Source organism: Anopheles merus, unplaced genomic scaffold, assembly GCF_017562075.2.
Source record: "Anopheles merus strain MAF unplaced genomic scaffold, AmerM5.1 LNR4000421, whole genome shotgun sequence".
NCBI classification, from domain to species: Eukaryota; Metazoa; Arthropoda; class Insecta; order Diptera; family Culicidae; genus Anopheles; species Anopheles merus.
The window spans coordinates 25,005-46,306 of record NW_024428001.1 but is presented as its reverse complement, the minus strand read 5'-3'; the positions used below and the strand labels follow the sequence as shown (position 1 = coordinate 46,306).

At 47.3% G+C, this 21,302-nt stretch overlaps 8 protein-coding genes across 8 annotated transcripts; 3 read left to right on the top strand and 5 right to left on the bottom strand.

The window, feature by feature from the left end:
* Positions 1 to 5: 5 nt before the first annotated feature.
* LOC121602365 (conserved oligomeric Golgi complex subunit 5-like) lies at positions 6 to 2,277 on the top strand (the record flags this gene model as incomplete). Its single annotated transcript, XM_041931145.1, is given in 4 exon segments — positions 6 to 567; positions 570 to 1,214; positions 1,285 to 1,473; positions 1,542 to 2,277. Coding segments are annotated over 4 exon segments (2,088 nt in total), but the record flags the coding sequence as incomplete, so codon positions are not given.
* Positions 2,278 to 3,088: 811 nt separating this feature from the next.
* Positions 3,089 to 3,496, bottom strand: LOC121602357. Its single transcript, XM_041931136.1, has 2 exons — positions 3,358 to 3,496; positions 3,089 to 3,280 (listed from the first exon to the last, which is right to left on the bottom strand). The coding sequence occupies exons 1-2, from the start codon at positions 3,494 to 3,496 to the stop codon at positions 3,111 to 3,113; spliced, it is 309 nt and encodes a 102-aa protein (XP_041787070.1). The 3' UTR covers positions 3,089 to 3,110.
* A 99-nt stretch (positions 3,497 to 3,595) lies between these two features.
* LOC121602356 lies at positions 3,596 to 4,656 on the top strand. The gene is made up of 2 exons (XM_041931134.1): positions 3,596 to 3,852; positions 3,935 to 4,656. Exons 1-2 carry the CDS (start codon positions 3,696 to 3,698, stop codon positions 4,564 to 4,566), a joined length of 789 nt encoding a protein of 262 aa, XP_041787068.1. The 5' UTR covers positions 3,596 to 3,695; the 3' UTR covers positions 4,567 to 4,656.
* Positions 4,657 to 5,004: 348 nt separating this feature from the next.
* LOC121602364 lies at positions 5,005 to 5,559 on the bottom strand. The gene is made up of 3 exons (XM_041931144.1): positions 5,415 to 5,559; positions 5,199 to 5,349; positions 5,005 to 5,134 (listed from the first exon to the last, which is right to left on the bottom strand). Exons 1-3 carry the CDS (start codon positions 5,518 to 5,520, stop codon positions 5,005 to 5,007), a joined length of 387 nt encoding a protein of 128 aa, XP_041787078.1. The 5' UTR covers positions 5,521 to 5,559.
* Positions 5,560 to 7,344: 1,785 nt separating this feature from the next.
* Positions 7,345 to 7,932, bottom strand: LOC121602360. The gene is made up of 2 exons (XM_041931139.1): positions 7,708 to 7,932; positions 7,345 to 7,634 (listed from the first exon to the last, which is right to left on the bottom strand). The coding sequence occupies exons 1-2, from the start codon at positions 7,847 to 7,849 to the stop codon at positions 7,438 to 7,440; spliced, it is 339 nt and encodes a 112-aa protein (XP_041787073.1). The 5' UTR covers positions 7,850 to 7,932; the 3' UTR covers positions 7,345 to 7,437.
* A 1,283-nt stretch (positions 7,933 to 9,215) lies between these two features.
* On the bottom strand, positions 9,216 to 10,006 carry LOC121602363. Its single transcript, XM_041931143.1, has 2 exons — positions 9,779 to 10,006; positions 9,216 to 9,712 (listed from the first exon to the last, which is right to left on the bottom strand). The coding sequence occupies exons 1-2, from the start codon at positions 9,921 to 9,923 to the stop codon at positions 9,216 to 9,218; spliced, it is 642 nt and encodes a 213-aa protein (XP_041787077.1). The 5' UTR covers positions 9,924 to 10,006.
* Positions 10,007 to 11,699: 1,693 nt separating this feature from the next.
* LOC121602362 lies at positions 11,700 to 13,095 on the top strand. The gene is made up of 4 exons (XM_041931141.1): positions 11,700 to 12,020; positions 12,109 to 12,553; positions 12,629 to 12,772; positions 12,846 to 13,095. Exons 1-4 carry the CDS (start codon positions 11,882 to 11,884, stop codon positions 13,093 to 13,095), a joined length of 978 nt encoding a protein of 325 aa, XP_041787075.1. The 5' UTR covers positions 11,700 to 11,881.
* A 202-nt stretch (positions 13,096 to 13,297) lies between these two features.
* Positions 13,298 to 17,469, bottom strand: LOC121602349 (nodal modulator 1-like). The gene is made up of 3 exons (XM_041931125.1): positions 17,091 to 17,469; positions 16,439 to 16,994; positions 13,298 to 16,367 (listed from the first exon to the last, which is right to left on the bottom strand). The coding sequence occupies exons 1-3, from the start codon at positions 17,237 to 17,239 to the stop codon at positions 13,434 to 13,436; spliced, it is 3,639 nt and encodes a 1,212-aa protein (XP_041787059.1). The 5' UTR covers positions 17,240 to 17,469; the 3' UTR covers positions 13,298 to 13,433.
* Positions 17,470 to 21,302: the final 3,833 nt, after the last annotated feature.

Here is a 21,302-nt window from a genome sequence, read left to right as displayed (position 1 = left end):
GGGAGCAGTACGGTGCCCTGATATCGCAGGCCAAACATGCCGGTACGCTTAACGCTTCGATCGAATCGATTACGAGCCACATCGAAACGCTCCAGTTCGGTGCGGAACGTTTGCGCCGGCAGATAACCGTACCGTACGATCTGCTCGAAACGCAAACCAAAGTGCTCGGTCGGCTGCACGAGGCATCGCACGTGCTACGCCAGTGTGCCCGCTTTCTGCAGGTTCATAAGGAGCTGGACGGCACGAACGATCTGGCCGAACAGGCCAGCATCGTGAACGAGCTGGAAGGGTTGATGGAAGATGTGGATCTCACCAAGATTGACTTTCTGCGCGACGAGATCGGCACCGTCAAGAAGGCCAAGCAGCGGCTGCTGAAGGTAGCAAATCGGGATCTTTTCGAGGGCATACTGAAAAACAAACCCGACCAGGTCGGTGTGTGCGTGCGCATCTTTCACAATCTAAAGATACTGCCCAAATGCTTGAACAACGTGCTGGAAACGTTTGGCAGCTATCTGAAGGACGCTATCAAGGAATCGTTTGCGGGCACGGACGTCGCCAAGCTGCGCAAAACGGTGTCTCTTCGCCGGCAAAGGAACGGGCCGAAGCACGCCAACTGAAGGCGCCGGGCAAAGCGCCAACCCTTACCAATTCGTCCAACTTCCGCACGAAGCTGTGGCAAGCGCTCGAATGGCTGTTCCTGGACGAAATGTACGGCCACTGTACGCAGGTACTGTTTCTGCAAAAGTGTCTGCTCGAGCTGCCGCTCGGCGATGACTACACGCTGGCGAAGGAGTTTGATCGCAAGTTTTGGAACAACCTGGAGAAACAGCTTGTGAGCTCGTTCAAAGCGGCCCAATCGCACGTAACACAAGCGCTTCAGCAGGGCCTACCGAAGCTGCTTTCGCTTGCCCGTGGGCTGGAAACGAAAATCGATCAGCATTTCACGTTCGGCGAGCAGGTGTTTGGTTCACTGGAGGCGGGCTATCTGGAGAAGTGTGCCAACAACTTTAAGGTGGCCCTGGCAGATATCGATTTCCCCAACCAGGAGGTGATCGATGCGCTGGTGCGCGTAGCATCGACCGAGCTGAATGCGGCCATCGTCGACCCACGGCTGATCGGGCTCGTAACGGGTGTGCTGTGTGTATCGAACAAGGATCTTTGGAATAAGATTGAACGTAATGTGAAACTGGGCTCGGAGACGCAGCAAGTTTTTGGTAAGTAGGGTCTTGGCTTTTGGGTGCTAAATGCAATCTTTATTGATTTGCTTTCTTTAACTTTTTTCAGACAATCCAAACGTGTCACAGTCGCAAAATATTACCCTTGCCAACGTGATCTGCTACCATCATGAAGCAATAAATCGATTGGTGCAGAATTTGGGCACGAAATTTTCCGCTCTTGACGCAGCGAAAAAGCTCACGTCCAGCCTGGTAGAAGGGAAGACAATTACGATGGCCATCTTACAGCCGCTGATCGGTAAGCATACGACGCCCTAGCAACCGTGCGATCATAAACCCTTTTACAACCTAATCATCTCGCTTCAGCTTCAATCCACTCCGCGGTGAACGTAATTCTGCTCTCCATGCACCGTGAACCTGGTCTAAATTCAAACAACATTTCCACCGCCGGCCCCTCTCTGTACATGAAGGAGCTGCAGGACTTTATCGTACGCGCCTGGAGCACCCACATCCTACCGTTCAACGATCGGGCAGTGATCGAGCAGGCGGGCCACAATCTGGCCATACGGTGCATTGAACTGTTCGTTCAAAACCTTGCCACCATTCGACCGATTTCCTCCACCGGCAGACAGCGGCTCAAGGCCGACTGTCACCACCTGGAAGGTGCACTGAAACCGATCGTACCCGATCTTTCTTCGCTCGGAAAAAGCTTCCGGCTGCTGCGTGCCATCGCTTCTCTGTTCACCGTGCCGCCGCAGGAGCTGGTGGAGCAGACGAGCGAAGAGGGTGGCGTGGTGCCACCGTACATCGTTCTGTTTATGCTGTTTGGACACGCGGGGAACGAAATGGCCAGCCCGCACGTTACTGCTGGCTGGGGCAACGAGAAGCTGCTCCAATGGCTGGAAAGCCATACGTCCGAGCGTGAACGGTTGGAGTTGATTACCGGAGCGCTGCAGAAGTATCGCACGGTAGTGCGGCAGAAGAATATTACCCAGTACGATCCAATCTATCCGATCGTAACGAGCTATTTGGAGAACGTGGTGAAGCAGTTACACTAAGGAAGGAATAATAAACGTTGTATGTATATCATTTTATTCAATTACATTCAAATCGTACATCGTTTTATAAAGCTGTTCAAGCGATGGGCTGGCTTGCAAGAGTCTCGCGGTTCGTGATTTCGTTCGTGTGACAGCGAGAGCGTAAATTAGGTACGTCTTTAGAAAGATCCAAACTTTAGCCACGAACGCCACTATTGCCAACGCTTCAAAAGTGGTAACGTGCGCGAAAAAACCTAGCAATGAGAAAAGCAAATATTATTTTCTTCAATTCAAATTACGATTTGTAACTATTATTACCAACTTCGTTAAAATAATCATCTGATCGTTTTGCAACTGTTCCTTTTGTGGTTATAGCTGTTACATTAAGTCCCTCGTGTTGGGTGAAAGCTTTGCAGCCATCACTCGCAATTAATATCAAAATAAATCCCCAGAACATCCTTGATTCGGCTGTCGCTATCACGAATGGTTGTTGAACGTTCAACGAGGCAACGGAAACTAACGACTTCATCTTGCATGACGCGGTGACTTTCCATCATCGTGCCTCCATCGCACTGCGTAATGCAATGTGAAAATTATTTTGCATCAAAGGGAAAGGTGCTAAGTAGAAGCATTGCTATTAGTAAGTACACGTTACACATATTATTACATTGTAAATAGCAAGTAGTTGCATAAGCAATAGAAAACGTAGTTCAAATAAATAGGCACAATTTTATTATGTTTAAATAAATACACTTGAACGTTTCAGTCTTAGTGGTCGATCCTTGCTTCGCTGAATCGTTTACGAGTTTAGCCCCAACTCGTGAAACTCGGCGGATGTCTGTGAGAAAGTAGAGTGTAGTATCAGATACATTTATCCACTTTTTTACATTTTTCTCACTTACCCCCAATCGCCGTGGGCCGGCACGGAATATATTTCCGGCAGTTGGGGTTCCGATCGCTGGTACACCAGTGCCTGCATGATCGTGCTAAAGTACGTGATGAACAACAGCCACGCCACCACCTTCGCCTTGATGGCCATCGTCACAGGAAAGGTCCAGAATCGATACCCTAGAGCCGTTAGAGAAAAGCCAAGTTGAGAAACGGTTCACTTTTTTTAACTATTCCAAACAAGTGTTCCTCATTACACATCTCATCGTAGTACTGATCCGATCGTGCGGTAAGCGTAGTTTCACTATTAACCTCACTGCCCTGTACCAGTACGGTGCACAGCCCGAGCAAACTTCCCAGTACCGCAAGTGCTATTTTCATCGCCCTTCCCGCCATCCTGTCCGGCACCAAACAAACCCGATCCGACGGTCAGATTGTCTCATATATAGTGCACACTACCGCAAAAGAAATTGAAAGTGTCACTCGTTAATTAGCACTTTCAATTAGGAAGGTTCCGAGAGGTGGTGCTGGGGTTTGGTTATAAAAGACTACTAGCAGCTGTACCGCATGTTTTGATCGTCATTACGTGTCGAAAATGGGTACCAAAAGGGTGATCGTTATGGGGCTGGTTATCGTCTTGTTGGGTGTGCTGGACGGCGTTCGGAGTTCTCCGGTGTTGGAGGAGTTGAGCGAAAGCTCCAACCAGGATGTTGTAGCAACTGGAAGACAGCGAGGACCTTTTCATTCTGCAAGTAAGTTCAAGTTGTGTTAGTAACGTCAGCTCTTATTTGAATTTCAACCATTATCTGCACTGCTCTCTATCAATCGTTCCAGTTTACCCATTCGGATGGGGCTGGGGCATTGCCGCGTTTGTGATCGCGATCGTGAAGGGTGCCATCTGGCTCGGCATCATCATGCTCTGGGCGTTCTTCAAAGGCTTCCCGGCCAAGCACGGCTGTGCGCCGATCATTCTGCGCGAATCCGCCCCGTACTACCACGATCACCATCACGATCATCATGAGGAAATTATTTGGGACAAGCCTCCATCATTGCACCACCATGGTCGTTCGATCCGTGAAACGGTACGGCCGGGCGAAGAGTCCGATTTGCTGCTGACCGACATGATAACTGATCTGGCGTTCAGCTTCCTGGGCGTTCATACCACGGACTGTCGCAAGCGGTTTGTGTGTGAGGTTGATGTGCGGGCAAAGAGTGACTTCCTGCTGAAGCTTGGTACGCGCATGCTCGGGGTGGATATCTTCCGCAAGTACCGGTCGGCAGATGATATTGCAGCTGGCAGTATGGAGCAGTGTGCCGAGATTTATTCCACGTGCAAGGCACAGGGAAGCTCCATAACGATGAACGTGTTGGAGGGACCGATGCAGGGATCGATCGATGATTACGATGAGGCGATGGCAGGTCAGGATCAGCAGCAGCACCAGCAGGGGAATGGAGTCGAAAGCTAAGAGTGTGCTCAATCCTTATTATATCGTTATTTATTCTAGATTATAAGAAATTATTTATTCCGTAAGAATCTGTGTTTGATGTGATTTTAAGCTAAATAAATCCGGATATTAACAAAAATTTTCACTTTTTCTTGCTTTTTACTTATTGCACCTATTTTCGACCTATCGACATAGTTGGATCAATCTTGCGGTTCCAAGGATTTAATGGGCCAAAGTGTAGTTCGTTTCCCATTTGGTGTACCGAAAAATAGTCTTTTTATCAGTAATTGTATACTTTTGATATTTTGTTTATTTTTGTTACGTTATCCAATAACAAATCCAATACTTGTACATGCATCTTTCCATCAGATCTTGTCGCTCCATTTGATTTATAATCGCTTTTTGTGTGATATTTAAATTCAAAAAAGGGTACTAAAACGTTTTGTTATATTTTAAAATTTATTTCACTTCTCCAAACAGTCGAGCAGCCCTTTCAATCTTATCAGTCCAATAGAGCACCTCGTCGTTGCTGTATTCGTTGTTCGTTGTGACACCATCGCCCCTGTTAGTACTGAAACCTCTAAAATGACTGTAAAAATAATGATCATTACATCTTTCCCAGAAAAAGTATGCACGTAAACCCGAATACTTACTACACAGGAGCATCATGGCCGAGGTACGTTGGTGTACTGTTCCACCAGGCCAGATGGCGAAAGACAAACAGTAGCATTAGGCCAGCGAATATGGCTCCCAGCTTCAGAAAGCCCCACACGTACGCCGCACTGACCCAATGCAGAGGCCATACTGGAACGAACGAAACACACGCACATTGTAATTGTCTAACCTTACCTAATTCTAACCTTACTTACAAATTTCAAACTTTGGATAGTGTGGATGCCTTCGACGCACACGCTGTGCCGTGCAGAGATCCGTTAGGACCAGCAACATCAAACACACTACTACAATTCGCCACATCCTTAACGACTTCTGGACCACTACAGTTGCTGTTGATGGCATGATGATGCTGAAAGGGCGGTAAAGTCGGTACTCTTGACATCGGAAGCAGCAAAAATCGCATCAACTTCAACAACTCACGAATGCACTCACGAGTAGGGTTGGTGATAAACGATCGTGATCAATTTACGCCAACGCTCGAACAGGCGAAGGAAAGTGTGTGAGAGACGTGTTGATTTGCTTCCGGCTGTTGACCGGAAGTTGGTTTACACTTTCGCTTGATTCGATCGATTCACGATCACGATTTGTTTGTCAAAATAAAGCACGGAAAAGAGAGGAGATCGTTCATTTTTTAATGATACAAATTTCGGTTGAAATTTCGCGACGTCACGGATGAGTAAGTGAACAAGTTAAAAAAGTCACGTACACGGGTCCACATGGTTAGGCATTAAAATGGTAAGTGGTTTAAATTTATTGCTTTTTTGAATGCATTACCCAGTTAATGCTGCTGACGTGTCTGCGTTTCAGTGATTTAAAGGTTTAAAATTGTATGACCCTGGAAAGCATGCATGCAGGATTTTCCTACGCTTCTCGGAATTGGTCTAGCTTGACGATGGACACACGTGGATGCAGTAATGCCAAGTTAACCGCTATAGGCTCGACATGAAATGAAATTAAATGCTTAATTGCTAAAACATGCAAGTTAAACAACCAGATGGCCCTACTTGAAGGGTTTAGCATTACATTAGTTTCGTCTCCTTGATGGGTACGTTTGTTTTCGGTGTGAGTATTATATTTTATTCTATTTTATTAATGGAATTTTTCGATTGTCGCGTTCCCAATAAATGATGTTCTAAACACAAAATCATGTCGATTTATTTCTGGTTAAATTTCAGCACAATCTTCTTTTATTTATTTAAATTAATTACTTTCAATAAATTATTACAGTTTAATTGGTGTTAATATTACCTAAATTATAATTAAACTAAGCTCACTATCGTAATGTTGATCGCACAACATCTATTCGATCGTTCCAGTAAAGACGCACGTCTCTTCTGCTTCTTGGGTGGAAAAGGTTTGGCTCCATCGTGTCCAACGACCGATGATGGCTTTGAAACGAAAAGTAAAACATTAAATCAATAAAATTAAATTAAAAAATCTTAAAAACATTTCATCACAACTCACTAATATTCAGGTCCAGTTTCAAAAACAATCGGCTGCCGGTTGGTGTTCCATTTTTTGGCAAACAGTAGCAACAGCAGAGCGCCTAATATAAAGCCCAACTTAACGATGTACCAGATGTAAAGCGCAACCGTCCAGCCAGTGGGAGCGTCTGGAAAAAAACGATTAAAAATAATAAAATAAAGACAAAGTATGTTTTTAGATGTAATTATTCTATTTGTGATCCTTACATATTCCATAGCTATACTTGAGTGGCGTTATCCGATGATGATGGTCATGATGTCTCCTTGCTGAAACGCATCCTACGACGAGCATCAGACTGATCAGTAACAAAACCCAACGGCTCGACATGACTTGCTACCGGTAAAAGAGCTTATCACTGACTGATTTCAGGCACAGCACGCGCGCGAAGGATCCTTCCAAACTCTCCCTCGATCCAGTGTTCGATGCACTTGAACTTTCGTTCGAGGTTGGGATAGAAGGGGAGGTGGTTAGATGCCATATGCTAATTGAGGATGAGTTAAACGTAAACCAGCAACAATGTTGTGCAGGGGAGATTTTGCTTGATTTTGTTGGACCTCTTCTTGTAGGAACCAAATAGGACGAATGTCATAGTAACATTTTAGTAAAAAAAAGAAATACAGATATCAGCGTTTTTGGAACAATAAATAGTAGGATTTATTGCAATGTACAAATAAATATTATTAAAATATAAATAAATATCTAATACTAGCCACAATATAAAACAGCACGAATCTATTCAAATAAATGATCCAACGATGGATATCGATCATCTTCAGCTCCAGAATGCCTCGCACTCCACAGCTGTTCTGCCTCCCTTTGCCGGAAAAGCCCAAGATGGATTAGCAGGTAGGTTTTGAAGAAAATCACAATATAGTACGTAAACGCTGCAATAGCGGCCGCATGTGATCCAAACACAAGCTCGGGAAATCCTGTAACAATCGTAAGAGCAATTGAAACATTTAACGTATCGCATTTTATTTTTCTATATTTTCTTTCACTTACCATACTCATTAAAATCTTCATGATGTCCACGACCGGAAACGACAACGCTTGTATCGATGCTGCTAGATTCATCGAACACCCCATCATCAAGTGCGCCGATCGTGGTTGCTAGCCAACCAAGCAGTACAGCAATCGCATACATCGTGCAGCTTCCGCATCCGCAGACGATCGTTCACTGAGAGTGGATCATTGTGGGGGACCGTTACCGTTAGCAACGATCGCTCCTTTACTCCCTCCATACACGATCAATTAGAGCTTCGATTTTGGGGTGTCTCTCTCTAATCCTACGACAGATGTCTATCGAACGTTTAGCTCGACAGCTCAGTAGTGCCTTGATCTTCAAAGATGTGCAATAAGAGAGTAGTAGCCTTGATCTTCATACTTGAAGCAACCATTACATTAGTGGCAGCCAATGCAGACACTTCATTGGAGTCAAGAAGACACTCCAGTCGTAAGTGAAATGAGCCGAATAAAAACACAGAGTTGAGTAGAATTAACACCAATGGGAAACTTCTACCTTCCAGCTTACCCATACGCCTGGCGCTGGTGGATCGCACACAGTGTGCTGTGGATCATAAAGGGTGGCTTTTGGTTGACGGTGTTCATCATCGTGGTGTTGTTTAAAGCATTCCCCGCAAAACAGAGCTGCTGCTCTGGAGCAATCATTCTGGATGAACCGACATTTGATCATCATCTTCATCACGATCTTTCGCTGGGGACTGGCTGGGGACGACAGGCAGATCGAGGGCTTTCAGCTGCAGATTTGCAGCTCCATTGGAAAGATAAGCTGGAAGCTAGTGTTAAGCATTTGCTTCAAATTTAGATTGAGTTATTTTCTTGTACAATAAATAAACATTAAGACTACAAGCCCCAATGCACACATTCACATTAAGTTTCATACACAATAGAGAAAAGTATGTCTGCTTTGTTTGTTTTCTTAAGATCACGCAAGCGCAGTCTCTACACGCATCGTAGGTCACATATTGCCCGCTCCGTTCGAGTCATTTTAAATCTTCCATCAGTAGGAAGCTTTACACTCCGAGAATGTACATCAAACTATGTATCTGTGCAGTGTTTATGATGGTGCTAGTAGCTTTAACGAGCGGTGTAAATCATACAGATAACACTGCTGGATCCAATACTACATCCCAGCTACAAATATCGATACACAAACGGCCAGTCAAACATCGCCCCAAGATATCTGGTAAGTTTGGTGTAAATCTAATTCAATAAAAGTTGCTTAAAGTCTTTTTTTTTGCTGTTTCAGTAATAAACACCATTCAGTACCTGCTTGTGTTTGTGTACATTACGCAAATATGGCTGTTTTTCAAAGTGGTACTGCTCGCAGCTATCTTAAGCCCTTCACTAACGAAGCAGTACTTCGCGACTACTCCATACACGTGAAACAAGAAGTGCTTTGAAGATTTCATATGCAATTTATTTTAAAATTTACTCTTACGAACAGTGAAATAAATATCTTAACAACAATTTTCCCGTGAACCTCTTCCTTACCGTGGCCATCGCCAATCATCTCCATCCGTATCAGTTAGTGCATTTGGTTGCTGAAACCACCCCGCTGTTCCATCCTTTCTATGCGAAAGCTCACACTGGTAAAGCTTGCGACATTGTGCCGAGCTACGAACGGTCGCTTTTGGACGATAGGCACGAAACACTTCATATCCTGGGGCGGCCAACGCTCGCCACAGCTCCGGCACCCGTTTGCCTTCGAGATAGAGCTCACACACGATGCGCTTTCGGCATGTGTCGTCTTCGATGTCGAGCTGGTTGAAAATTAGCTCCGCCATGCCCGTATCCTCTTGGTCAATAGCCCTCCGCTTACGACGACCCCAACCAAAGCCTGGCGGTTGATGGTAAGTCGGTTCACCGGACCCGGTCCACTTGGACCAGTAGTACCCATCGCCGAACACGTGCATCGCTACCAGTACGATCCAGATCTTTAGCTTGATCGCGACGACCGTCGATAGGTCCGTGAACCAAGGCCACCCTGCAAAAAGTAAAAGAGATAACAGATTGCTAGTACTCCCTTCAAATAGTGAACTAATCTACTTACAGTATCGGAAGATGTCTTCATAATGATCGTACCTGGCCTCTACCAGTGCACCCGCAGTGGAGTTAGATCCTTCCGTTTCCACTCCAACGACGGCAACCACCGCTGACAGAGCAAGCAGAGCGACAGCTGACAGGTAACGCTCCATCTCAGGATGGACGATCGTTTGAAAATGACCCGATCAGATGATACTTCACCTCGATGCGATCGCCCAGTTGGCCGGAAAGGAAAACCAAAATAGAGCCATCTGACACAATCTTCTTCCCTCTCCAGCACCACCAAACTCCAAAAGCTATGGTGCTAAATGTCGCATGTATGGCAAGGAAGAAAGTGCGCGACTTCCATATTGCGCATATCGCTGGTCTGGCACTGTCTGGCTGTCTGTGGCTTAAAACGTTAAAGCATAATTAACACCATCCTTTATCTGGGGGATGGCGAGCGATGGAAGGCATGTAGGCATGTTAGTAATCGGAATATTTTCTACCCGGAAAGTGGTGCACATTCACTTTCATTTCAGCACCACTTTTTGTTGACACTTTCTTATCGATCGCCGGTTTTCTAATGCGCAGCGTGGAGAAGATCGCGGTGCTGGATCTTCTTCTTGCGTATGGCCTTCTTTGCGTAACTTACGCAACTTAGAAACGATGATGTTGGTTACCGGAACCGGAGAATGGAACAAGAGCAGTCGGTTGCGCAATTGGATTGCGTAACGTTGTTCTTAACAATGATTCGTTTTTCTCCTATCGTTGGGGTTCCACGGGGAATCTTTTTTGTTACCTTTGCATGATCAATCATTGATGTTTTACTTCTACGACACATCTTCTTTATTACTGCTTTTAGACAGACTTTTTTAAAGGTATTTTTGTACTTGTTTTCCTTTTTCTGTCTTGTTTTTGTGTTTATTTATAATTTATCTTTTTTCACATACTAGTTCTTTTTAGCGTATTTGTTGTTTGTTAAATGCAAGCAACGTTTTTTAGTACTTTAGTCTTTTGATTTGTTGTTATTTATGTTTTAGTTTGAATAAACTACTTTTGATTTTTATTTGTTATTTGTTTTGTTTATTTACTATTAGTTTGTTGGAATAGGTTTGCTATTTTGTTTATAAATTCATTTCTTTTTTATCTTTTATTGTTGTATCATTTTGTTTAAGTGATTTATTTAATTTATTATATTGCATACTCTTTCAGTTATATCCTGTTTTTATGATTGTTCTATTTCAATAACAATCATTATTCTTTTTTCTCTTAAAATCCCGTTGTTTGTTAGTTTAAGAATTCTCGGCTTGCAGTAAATAACACTTTTTAGCATGATTACAAGTCCTATCGACTCTCTAGCCCCATCGACCATCTCCTAATTATTTACTCCTGTTTTGTGTATCAAAAGTAAGTCATACTAATTTTTGATGCTAACCGCATTTACTAGACGAATCGCTCAGTAGCAACCAAACAATAGCTTCATTCAATATTAATTTATCCCTTCGATGCACTTTACCATACTCGGAGTGTTTTGGGGAATTCTCATCCTCAATGATCCACATCACCATCCCAAAAATGGTAAAACAACAAGCTTTACCCGCCGCCAAAAACAGCTCCACGTGTTCAACGTGTCTGGTCCATCTTTTGAGCCCTCCCTGAATATGGCATGGTTCCGATGGGGCATCGTGTTCCGCTTATTTCCACCCAGCGGAAGAAAGTGAGATGCCCTCCCCCCCACACACACACACACACTAACACACACACACACTAACACACACACACACACTAACACACACATACACAACACCCGACCGGAACCGGAGTGGCGCGGCAGTTGAGAATTAGCTTCAATTATTATTGAGGTTCGTCGTTCAGCGTCGATGTGCGATGGCAGCCGTATAAAATGCTGCCCACCCATGCTTTTGGGTCGCATTCGCGCTACATCCGTGTGCCACAGTGAACGGGGACAAATTGTACAGTGATATCGGTGGGGTGAAGTGTGCGTGTGTGTGTGTGTTTGTTTCGTGTTTGTGGAATAAAAGGATCAGTCAAACGTGTCTTTGTCGTTTCGTGTGCTATTATTGTTGGGTGGAACATTGCGTTTGCGTGAAGTAGTGAACCGGTGATCATGGCTTTACTCAAGCAGCTGCTGCTAATGGCAGCCATGCTGGTGCTGGTGGCAGGGCAAGATCTTGCCGAATCAAGCACGCGATCAGTTGATGAGGGTCGGCGAAGAAAGCGGTTCTATAAGTTTTTGTTCAAATCTCGTAAGTTTGGCTAATTTTAGCTTTTAAAGTGTGTGAAGAAGTTCCAAAATACTTACCACCATTCCTCTATTTCCCTGTCGCGCACCAGTTGGCCCGATCCTTTCCACCCTCTCGACCGTGGTGCTGGTGAAGGCAAAGATCGTCCTGGTGGGTCTTTTTTTAGCTGGAATTTACTTCTTTGGGCACAAAATATTTCCCGGTGGCTTTTTCGGTTCATCGTACATTAGCGAGACACCGCCACCGTTCCTGGAGTCGAGCCCGTACACCAGCTACCATTCGGGGCACGAGATCATCTCCAGCTACCCGGGACCGGAGCCGACGTTCACCAGCTTCGATCATTCGTCGAGCAGTTACGGCACACCGGCTGCCTCGTACGGGCCACCTTCGAACGCTTATCTGCCACCGTCGTCCGACACTTCGTCCTACTCGTCCTACTCGAAGTACAGTGGAACGAGGCGCAAGCGTGCTGCTGAGGCGGGTAGACAGCAAACGGCCGGAAGTGATGCGAATGAGGATGAGCTGGAAGAGAATGAGTAAGTTTGTTTGGGTGAAACAACGAAAAATACTGTTTGTTATACCGAATAAGCTCTCTTCCTTCTCTTGTACAGGATGTACTGGACGGACACGCTAACCGATATGACCTTCCGCTTTCTGGGCGTGAATCGTCGTGTCTGTCGGAAGCGATTCGTGTGCGAGTTTGATTTCCAAGCGCGGCGGAACCCGCTGCTCCTCTTCGTCACACGTGCCATTGGGTAGGTTGAGAAGGGCGAGCTCAAAACTAAACAAAACTTTTAATTCATTACTTGCATTCCTTACCATTAACAGCCGTGATGTGTTCCACAACTATCGTGACGCTGGTGATGAGAAGGCGGTCAGCTACAGTGACTGTGGTCGCATCTACGAGGACTGCAAGGTGCCGAAGAGGAAAAAGTTTGCCCGTCGACCGGTTCGCCCTGTAGGCCCTCAGCAGCATTGGTCGTCGTCTGATACGGTTGATGATATGCAAGAGAATGAATTGATTCGACCGCTTCGACGGAGGAAACTACCACCGTTAGCCCTGGCAGAAGCAAATTGATTCTGCTCCCGAAACATCCGAATCGCTTCCGAAGAAACTAACTCGAGGGTTCGTCGCTTGGCCGTTTCGTGAAGCGTGATTTAGCTGTAATTAAGAAGAGAATGTATTTTTAGCGCGTATTTATTAGTTTTCGGTATTTATTTATTTATTACAATTAAAAGGAAGGCAAAATAAAAAGGAAAATAAAATAAATAAAACACAGTTTTTTTTCATTACTACCACACACCACACCATGTCGTCCCTTTATTTTTCTTCGAAATGATTCATGTCTGACTACAACACACCCCTCTTTCCGTGCTACACGATGATTGCCTCTCTACCGATGACGCAGGCCTTTTCTAGGACACTTTTTTGGTTTTCTTCTTCTTCATTCCATCGATGGTCGACGCAAGGACGTCAATGTCGCGCGTATCGATGTGTCCGCCATCGTTCTTCTGCTCCTTGCCGGTAGGGCGCCGGTTGCTCATCGCACCACCGGCCAGTGTGCCCACCTTCGCCCAGGCCATGCCGAGCAGCTCGAACGCCAGCTCCTGCTTGAAGAACACGAACCCGATCAGCGCGATCAGCACGATCGCGGACAGGGAGCTCTGGTTGAGATCGCCCTCGGCCGTACGCAGCTCCGGCTCGAACGGCAGCTCCGCGTAGAAGCTGCTCGCGTTCGCCACGAACGACACCGCCGACAGGCTGTAGCGGTAGCTCTTCTCCGACAGCGTGCTCGTCAGCTCGATGTGGTAGCTCTTGCCGTCGAACGGTATGCGCGGGAAGAACACCATAATGCCTGGGTTAATCTTGGACTTCGGGTTGAGCGGTGGCTCGATGCGCTGCGTGTGCACGGGCGAATCACTTCCCTTCCGGTACAGGGCAATCTTGAGCGTCTTGTAGTGTTCGTTCTGCGACGCAACCACGCGCACCGTCACATCGACGAACGCGAGCGGACTGATCGCGATCAGATTCACGTCACGCGTGTCCGCCTTCCCGACCGTTACGAGCCGCTCGCGCGGAATGGATCGATCCACGGCCGCCGTCGGTCCGGTGCCAGTGCGCACGCGCACCCGATACTGGCAGCCGGGCGTTAGACCGCGGATACGATACTGACCGTTAAACTCACTCGTCGCTTCCTCGAGCACGCTACCGCACGACTCATCCGACACCGCCTCGACCGCCACATTCGGGAACGGTTCACCGTTGAGCGAGGTGAGCGAACCGTAGATGGAAAACTGTGTCCGCTGGCCGACCAGCTCCTCCTGCACGGTCGCACCCTCCTGCACCGTGATTAGACGCGAGTTGGGCCGGAACTCGTACTCCTTCATCATCGCGCGCAGATAGTACTCGCTGGGCGACAGCGAGTGGAACTTGATCGTACCGTCCTCACCGGTGACCATGTTTTTGCGGTAGCTTTCCGCGCCGGACAGGGAGAGCAGCACGCCCGCCAACCGGTTACCTGCGTCATCTTTTACCGTGACGATGATTTCGCACAGCTTGTGACCGCTGAACGAGCTGGTGGTGCGATCGAAGGCGGAAAACACGTACGATTCCTTCTCGGCGGACAGTTCCACCGCGAGGGATGGATCGATTGGACCGAACCGGAACTCGCCACGCTCGTCGGTGAGCGCTACCTGCGATGCGAGATCGGCATTCTTCGGGAAGAGCAGCGTAATGGTCGCATCCTTCACCGGGGGATCAGTGCGTCCGTTGATCAGCAGTCCTTTGGTCGCTCTCAGCTTCGTTGAAACGTCCGCACAGTCGCTTCCACCCGTCACTACCAGCTGCGTTGGGTTGAACAGCATGATTTCGCTCTGCGGGACAAGCGTGACGCGCTCACCGTGCTCGAGGAAAAACTCCTTCCGATACACGTACCCTCCATCAGCCCGTCCATCGGTCAGTTCGAGCTCGACAAGCTCCCCGGTCGAATCGCCATCACGTACCACCCGGACACGGTACTGTTCCTTCGCCTCCGCTACCAGCTTCACCACATTCCGGTGGCTCTTGGCATTGACCGAGATGGGAACGGTGCTGGCGGTACTGAATTCAGTCGCCGTCGCCTCCTCAAACCGATGGCATCCGCTCAAGCGCATCTCGTACGTACCGGCACGCTTCACGCAGAACATGTTCATGCCGGCGGTCAGTACGATCTCTTCCTCCTTGCTCGGGGCGGCCGCCGCTTCCTCCCGTGCGGCGGTGTCCTTATACCGGTAAGCCATGGTTGCACCGTGGCTCGACAGGATCGACACGATGTAGCCCGTCTGCACGAAGGCCGGCACCGACTCCTTGGCCGTCTTGATGTTAATCTTCACCGTGTTCGATTGCCAGCAGAGCTTCGAGCTCGGGACGCTCACTTCGTAGCTGCCCGGAAGCACATTCTGGAAGCTGTAGCTCCCGGCATCCGATACGGCCGCATTTACAGCCTGTCCAACGGCATTTCCACTACCATCGAGTGCTTGCAGCGTCACCGCAAGCTCACCGCACGATTCCCGCCTTCCCAAGCAGCGCACCTCACCCGTAACGGTGGCACGCAGCTGCGAAAACACGATCCCCTCTACCGGCGAATAGTTGACCTCGATCGTTTGCGTGACGGGGAAAAATTGAATGCCGCTCGCGTGCTCCGCATCGCTCGTCAGCACCTGCACCGTGTACGCGCCATTCTCGAGGTACGTGCACCACTCCCCGCTACCTTCCCTGCTCGTCACCTCCACCATCATGGTGGACGCTTTCTTGGTGATCGCGACGCGGTGCGCCTTCTTCGACACGACCTGCCCGCACACCTTAAACCCGGACACGAGCACATCCGGCAGCGACGGGTTGGCGAGCGACACCTTCACGATGTGGTCCTTAAACTGCAGATCGTCCGCCTGCACCTGAATCGTATACGTGCCGGGCTGGATGTTTTCCAGCGTGTACGCACCATCCTGCCCGGTGGTGGCAATTTCGCGCCCATTTAGCTTGACCCGCGCATTCGCTACGCTGGCACCGTTGGGGGAGCGCAGCACGCGACCCGACACGCTGAACCCGGTCACTTCGAAGTTTTCCTTCACCCGCACACCATCGTTGCCGACCACCAGCTCGACGGCTTCGGGGCGAATGTGGAACTTGATCTTGCTGTCGCTAAAGTGCGGCCGGACGAGATACTTGCCGCGGGGCACGCCCGCAAACAGATACTGGCCGGTGTTTTTGTTCGGTGTGGCAAAGCAGAGCGGGTTCGTCTCGTACGCTTTGTTGGCGGCGTTCGGTACGGATGGCACGGTTTCGGAAGAGCATTTGGCAGTCGATTTTTGCTGTACGGAAAATGGGTAAAGGGTAAAGCGTTAGTAATAGGTTGGGACGTGTTGCGCAAATTATTGCTTACGCCTTGGCTGCTGTACAGCAGGAATCCGACGGCAGCGAACGGTTGACCATCGCTGAACACGCTACCCTCCACATCGAAGCCCGCCACGACGAGCGATCCGGCCGGGATCTCGGTGTTGCCCGAGGCCACCGTTACCTTGTACTCCGGGCGCTCAAAGTGCCACCGCTGGTGCTGGACCTTCACCACATATCGGCCCGGTTTGATCGGTGTGAACGAAAACACACCGTTTCCGTTCGTGATCGTTTGACCGATACGGCTCCCGTCCTCTGCCACCAGCTCGACCCGCACGTTGCGCGCCCCAGCCTCCGCTGCACCCTGGAACTCGACGCGCCCGGTAATGCCGAACCCCTTGAACAGGAAGTTCACATCCTTGCCCTGGCTGCACACGTCCGTCTGGCCGTCGAACTTGATTTCCACCTGTTCCGGTTCGAAGCTCCAACCGGGTGGTGGTATCACCTTCAGCACATAGCTGCCCTTATCATACACCGGGATGAAGTAGTACCCGTTCGACGGTGAACATTCCGTTTTGATCTTTAAGCTGCCCTGTGGGGTGAATCTAGCAAGGGAAGTACCAGAATGAAAATTTAATTTGCGGACGTTGGCACTGTTGGGGAGAGTTAGTTAATTCAATTAACTGAAAGGGAAGACTTACAGGCCGACCTCCACCTTGCTGAGATCCAGTTCGGAGTTAACATTTTTCACAAAACCCCCACAGCCGAACACTTCGTTGGCCGTGCCGGGCTGCACCACCACCGCCAGCAGGAGCCCCAGCGCCAAACCCAGCACCGCAGAACGCACCATTTTCTGCGGCCGTTTTGTGTGATGAAAATGGGGTTGAAATTGGACGAGATCCCTCCTCCCGGTGCGATACGATGTGATTTCGTGCTTTTTCTCACGGCGATTGCTGCACGGGGCCAATGTGACAGAACAGGTGTGATGTGGTTGTCAGTTGTGTTGACAGCTGCTTATCGCGGCAGTGCTGCCAGTCTGTGTGGCAACCAAGCGTGAAGATGTGCATTTAGCGTTTTGTTCAATTTTCTTTATTTTTACTTTTCCAAATCGGTCTGCTCTCAAAATGGGCGCCAAACAGAATGGTCGTTCACGCCACGGAATTCTGACAGCTCTTGATGACAGCTCGTACTCTGCGTACGAGCCACGCGAACTGCACAGTGGGCTGCTACAGTACTCCCCTTCCAGACTAGGATACGTACTGTTGAAGATGGGTAGGAAACACCACTCTTCGGCCTGAACGAGTGGTTCTAGTCGGTGGTAACTCAGAAGAACTGGTAGGTGGAGCAGGAACACTTGCAGAAGATTCTTGTAGGATGTGGGCTGGTTTGAGGCGGTCTATTGATATAGATACTGTACGACCTTTCACGTTGACCTTGAAGATTTTTTCTGTTCGATCCATAACCTCATAAGGCCCTTCGTACGGTGGTGAAAGTGTTGGTCGTATGGAATCATTGCGAATAAAGACGAATTTACATGATTTTAGTTCGGTGGGAATAAAAATATTCCGAGAACCATGCCATGAGGTTTGTCTGGGGCGTAATGATCGCATGGCATTTCGTAAATTAGCTACAAACTCAGCTTCATTTGTTGTTTCGCCAATATCGTTGAAAAATTCGGAGGGAATACGAAGTGTGGTACCATAAACCATCTCAGCTGGTGATGCTTTAATATCTTCTTTGTATGTTGTTCTTAAGCCAAGTAGTATCACTGCGAGATTTTCACACCAGTGTTCATTATCGTGGCAGAGAAGAGCTGCTTTAAATGTTCTATGGAATCTTTCGATGATTCCATTGCTTTGAGGATGGTATGCAGTTGTACGCAGGTGAGTTGAACCTAACAGGCGGTTTAATTCCAAGAAGAGTGATGACTCAAATTGTCTACCTTGATCAGAAGTAATATATTTCGGTACACCAAAACGCGCAATCCATCCCGAAACTAGAGCATCAGCTATTGTAGAAGCAGTCATGTCCGGAATAGGTAAAGCCTCTGGCCATCGAGTAAATCTATCGATTATAGTCAAGCAGTACCTATTTCCTCTGCTGATTGGAAAAGGACCAACTATGTCGATGTTAATATGGGAAAATCGATCGTCTGGAGAAGGGTATTGGGATAATGGTGATTGAGTATGCCTTGATATTTTTGAACGTTGGCATTGTATACAACTTCTCGCAAAGGCAATGCTATCTTTTCGAATATTTGGCCAAACGAATCTTTCGGTCATCAATTTGGCTGTGCTTCGTGTCCCAGGATGCGATAAATTATGTACCGCTCGCAGCGCAATATTTCGAAATGATGGTGTGACATACGGCCGAATACGATTAGTAGAGCAATCACAATATAATTGTGTGTTACTGCCTGGAATCTCAATTAATTTTAATTGCAGCGACGATTCAGTTGTACCTTGCAATATCTTGCGGAGTTCCTCGTCATTTTTTTGATCATTTGCCAGCGCAACAAAATCCATCGAAGGCAATGTGTGTATAGCTGATATGCGAGACAGCAGATCGGCGACGATATTTTCTGTACCATTTATGTGGCGTATGTCAGTAGTTATTTGGCCTATGAAATCTAGTTGACGGGCTTGCCGATCAGAAGCTTTGTCGAGTTTTTGGCGAAATGCATATATAATGGGTTTATGATCAGTGTAAATATGACAGCTGCGCCCTTCCAGCATATACTTAAAGTGACGCACTGCCAAATATATTGCTGATAATTCTCGATCGTAAGTACTATACCGCAGCTGCGCTTTATCAAATTTTTTGGAAAAGAATCCCAGGGGTTGAACGTTTCCCTCCACAATTTGATGTAATACAGCACCAGCGGCAATGTCTGAGGCATCAACCCAAAGAGAAAGCTCAGCAGATTTAGCAGGATGAGATAATAAGGTGGCTTGTGCGAGTTGTTGTTTACATTGATCGAAAGCTGCAAGAGTGTTGTCAGTCCAGGACAAAGGAGAGCAGTCGTTTCGTTTATTTCCCGGGATCATGTTCAATAATGGAATTTGAGCTTCAATGGCATGAGGAATGAACCTTCGATAAAAATTGATTATTGCCAGGAATCGTTTAAGTTCCTTTACTGTCGACGGAAGGTTAAAGTTTTGGATGGCTAGTACACGATCAGGTAATGGGCGAATTCCTTCAGCAGATACAGCGTGACCCAAAAAATTGAGCTTATCGCGACCAAATTCACATTTAGCTACATTAATGGTCAGATTGTGATCATTTAGTCTCTCAAACAACTGTCTCAGATGTTGTTTATGTTCATCGAGAGAATTGGACGCTACAAAAAGGTCGTCGACATAAGGGAACACAAACTCTAAGCCACGCACAACTTCATGTATCAATCGCTGAAAGGTTTGAGCCGCGTTGCGCAAACCGAACGTCATGAATAAAAATTCGTACATTCCGAACGGCGTCGTAATAGCTGTTTTCGGAATATCATCCGGATGTATAGGAACTTGATGAAATGCTTTTTGTAGATCAATTTTAGAAAATATGCATTTACCTTGTAACATTGATGTAAAATCCTGGAGATACGGCAACGGATATCGGTCCGGAACAGTTTGAGCATTAAGAGCACGATAGTCTCCACATGGTCGCCATGTTCCATCTGCTTTCTTGACCATGTGGAGAGGGCTAGCCCAATTGCTGCTTGATGGACGACATATTCCCAATTTCATCAAAAGTTCGAATTCGTTACGGGCTGCTTCGAATTTTTCTGGTGAAAGTCTTCGAGGTCTAGCATATACAGGCTGGCCAGTCGTTTCAATTCTATGCATAACAGAAGACTTAGTTGTTGTACCCATAGGGGCGAGGTGTGTTATTTGTGGAAATTCAGTTAGTAAATCTACAAATGGCGACGCCGCGGAAAAAGTTTTCACCGAAATGTCAATATCTCTGGTAAGAAAACCACGTGACTCTAAATTGGTAGTGTTGTCTATGAGGCGGCCACGTTTTAAGTCAATAAGAAGATCAAACTTCCGTAAAAAATCTGCTCCGATGATACCCGTTGAGACATCAGCAATGAGAAACGACCACACAAATTCACGACGGAGGCCGAGGTTTACTTTCAGTAACACTTCACCGTATACTTCAATAGCAGTTCCATTAGCGGCGAACAATTGGATAGACGAAGGCTTTACTCTGGCTGATTTTAATCCTTTTGGAACGACGGAAACATCCGCTCCAGTATCGATAAGAAATTGCATATTAGTAGAACAATCTGCAATTTTCAGTCGACAGATTGTGGCTGCCGAGGAAAGTTCGCCATTTTCCTCCACAGCATCAGCAGAGTGGCGTCATTGCTGGCTGGAAGAAGGCCAATTACCTACAGAGCAAGGTGCGCGACATACTCTAGCATTACTTCCGTAAGTACGATGATACCAGCATGGCCCATTTGATGTGTCTCTAGCGCGATCAGCATCCGTACTACGTGCGCGAGAACGGGATCGACCTTGGGGGTTATTAGGATGGATCTTGTCAAATCGTTTCGATAATGCGTCGATTGCCAATTTAAGATCCTGAATCTGTTGATCACTCGATGTTACATTGAGAGCAGTTGTAGTTGTTTCCTGACCGATAGAGCTAATATTTCGTAAGCTCATAGATTCGACAATAGCATCAGCTATAGTCGTCTTGTCAGCGGCATCACCACGCGAAGCAATTACTGCTGCTTGGGCATGAGCAGGAAGTCGAGCTGCCCATAAGTCTAGCAGCAAGGTGTCCCCTAGAGAATCGCCGGCAACTCGCTTCATCTCGTTAAAAAGATGGCTAGGCTTTAAATCTCCAAGGGGCATTTCAGACAACACACGATGCAAACGCCGCTGCTGGCTGTCAGCGAAATGTTCCGTCAA

What these genes read in the sequence shown, in the direction of transcription:
- LOC121602357 (XM_041931136.1), bottom strand. Translation starts at nt 3,496, where the DNA reads ATGGCGGGAAGGGCGATGAAAATAGCACTTGCGGTACTGGGAAGTTTG. An exon ending in TCAGTACTACGATGAGATGT is followed by an intron (nt 3,281 to 3,357) that starts GTAATGAGGAAC and finishes TAACGGCTCTAG; the next exon opens with GGTATCGATTCTGGACCTTT.
- LOC121602356 (XM_041931134.1), top strand. Translation starts at nt 3,696, where the DNA reads ATGGGTACCAAAAGGGTGATCGTTATGGGGCTGGTTATCGTCTTGTTG. An exon ending in AGGACCTTTTCATTCTGCAA is followed by an intron (nt 3,853 to 3,934) that starts GTAAGTTCAAGT and finishes CAATCGTTCCAG; the next exon opens with TTTACCCATTCGGATGGGGC.
- LOC121602364 (XM_041931144.1), bottom strand. Translation starts at nt 5,520, where the DNA reads ATGTGGCGAATTGTAGTAGTGTGTTTGATGTTGCTGGTCCTAACGGAT. An exon ending in CTATCCAAAGTTTGAAATTT is followed by an intron (nt 5,350 to 5,414) that starts GTAAGTAAGGTT and finishes CGTTCGTTCCAG; the next exon opens with TATGGCCTCTGCATTGGGTC. An exon ending in GGCCATGATGCTCCTGTGTA is followed by an intron (nt 5,135 to 5,198) that starts GTAAGTATTCGG and finishes TTATTTTTACAG; the next exon opens with TCATTTTAGAGGTTTCAGTA.
- LOC121602360 (XM_041931139.1), bottom strand. Translation starts at nt 7,849, where the DNA reads ATGTATGCGATTGCTGTACTGCTTGGTTGGCTAGCAACCACGATCGGC. An exon ending in TGAAGATTTTAATGAGTATG is followed by an intron (nt 7,635 to 7,707) that starts GTAAGTGAAAGA and finishes CGATTGTTACAG; the next exon opens with GATTTCCCGAGCTTGTGTTT.
- LOC121602363 (XM_041931143.1), bottom strand. Translation starts at nt 9,923, where the DNA reads ATGGAGCGTTACCTGTCAGCTGTCGCTCTGCTTGCTCTGTCAGCGGTG. An exon ending in TGAAGACATCTTCCGATACT is followed by an intron (nt 9,713 to 9,778) that starts GTAAGTAGATTA and finishes TACTTTTTGCAG; the next exon opens with GGTGGCCTTGGTTCACGGAC.
- LOC121602362 (XM_041931141.1), top strand. Translation starts at nt 11,882, where the DNA reads ATGGCTTTACTCAAGCAGCTGCTGCTAATGGCAGCCATGCTGGTGCTG. An exon ending in TAAGTTTTTGTTCAAATCTC is followed by an intron (nt 12,021 to 12,108) that starts GTAAGTTTGGCT and finishes GTCGCGCACCAG; the next exon opens with TTGGCCCGATCCTTTCCACC. An exon ending in TTCGTCACACGTGCCATTGG is followed by an intron (nt 12,773 to 12,845) that starts GTAGGTTGAGAA and finishes TACCATTAACAG; the next exon opens with CCGTGATGTGTTCCACAACT.
- LOC121602349 (XM_041931125.1), bottom strand. Translation starts at nt 17,239, where the DNA reads ATGGTGCGTTCTGCGGTGCTGGGTTTGGCGCTGGGGCTCCTGCTGGCG. An exon ending in AGCAAGGTGGAGGTCGGCCT is followed by an intron (nt 16,995 to 17,090) that starts GTAAGTCTTCCC and finishes TTCCCTTGCTAG; the next exon opens with ATTCACCCCACAGGGCAGCT. An exon ending in TGCTGTACAGCAGCCAAGGC is followed by an intron (nt 16,368 to 16,438) that starts GTAAGCAATAAT and finishes TTTTCCGTACAG; the next exon opens with CAAAAATCGACTGCCAAATG.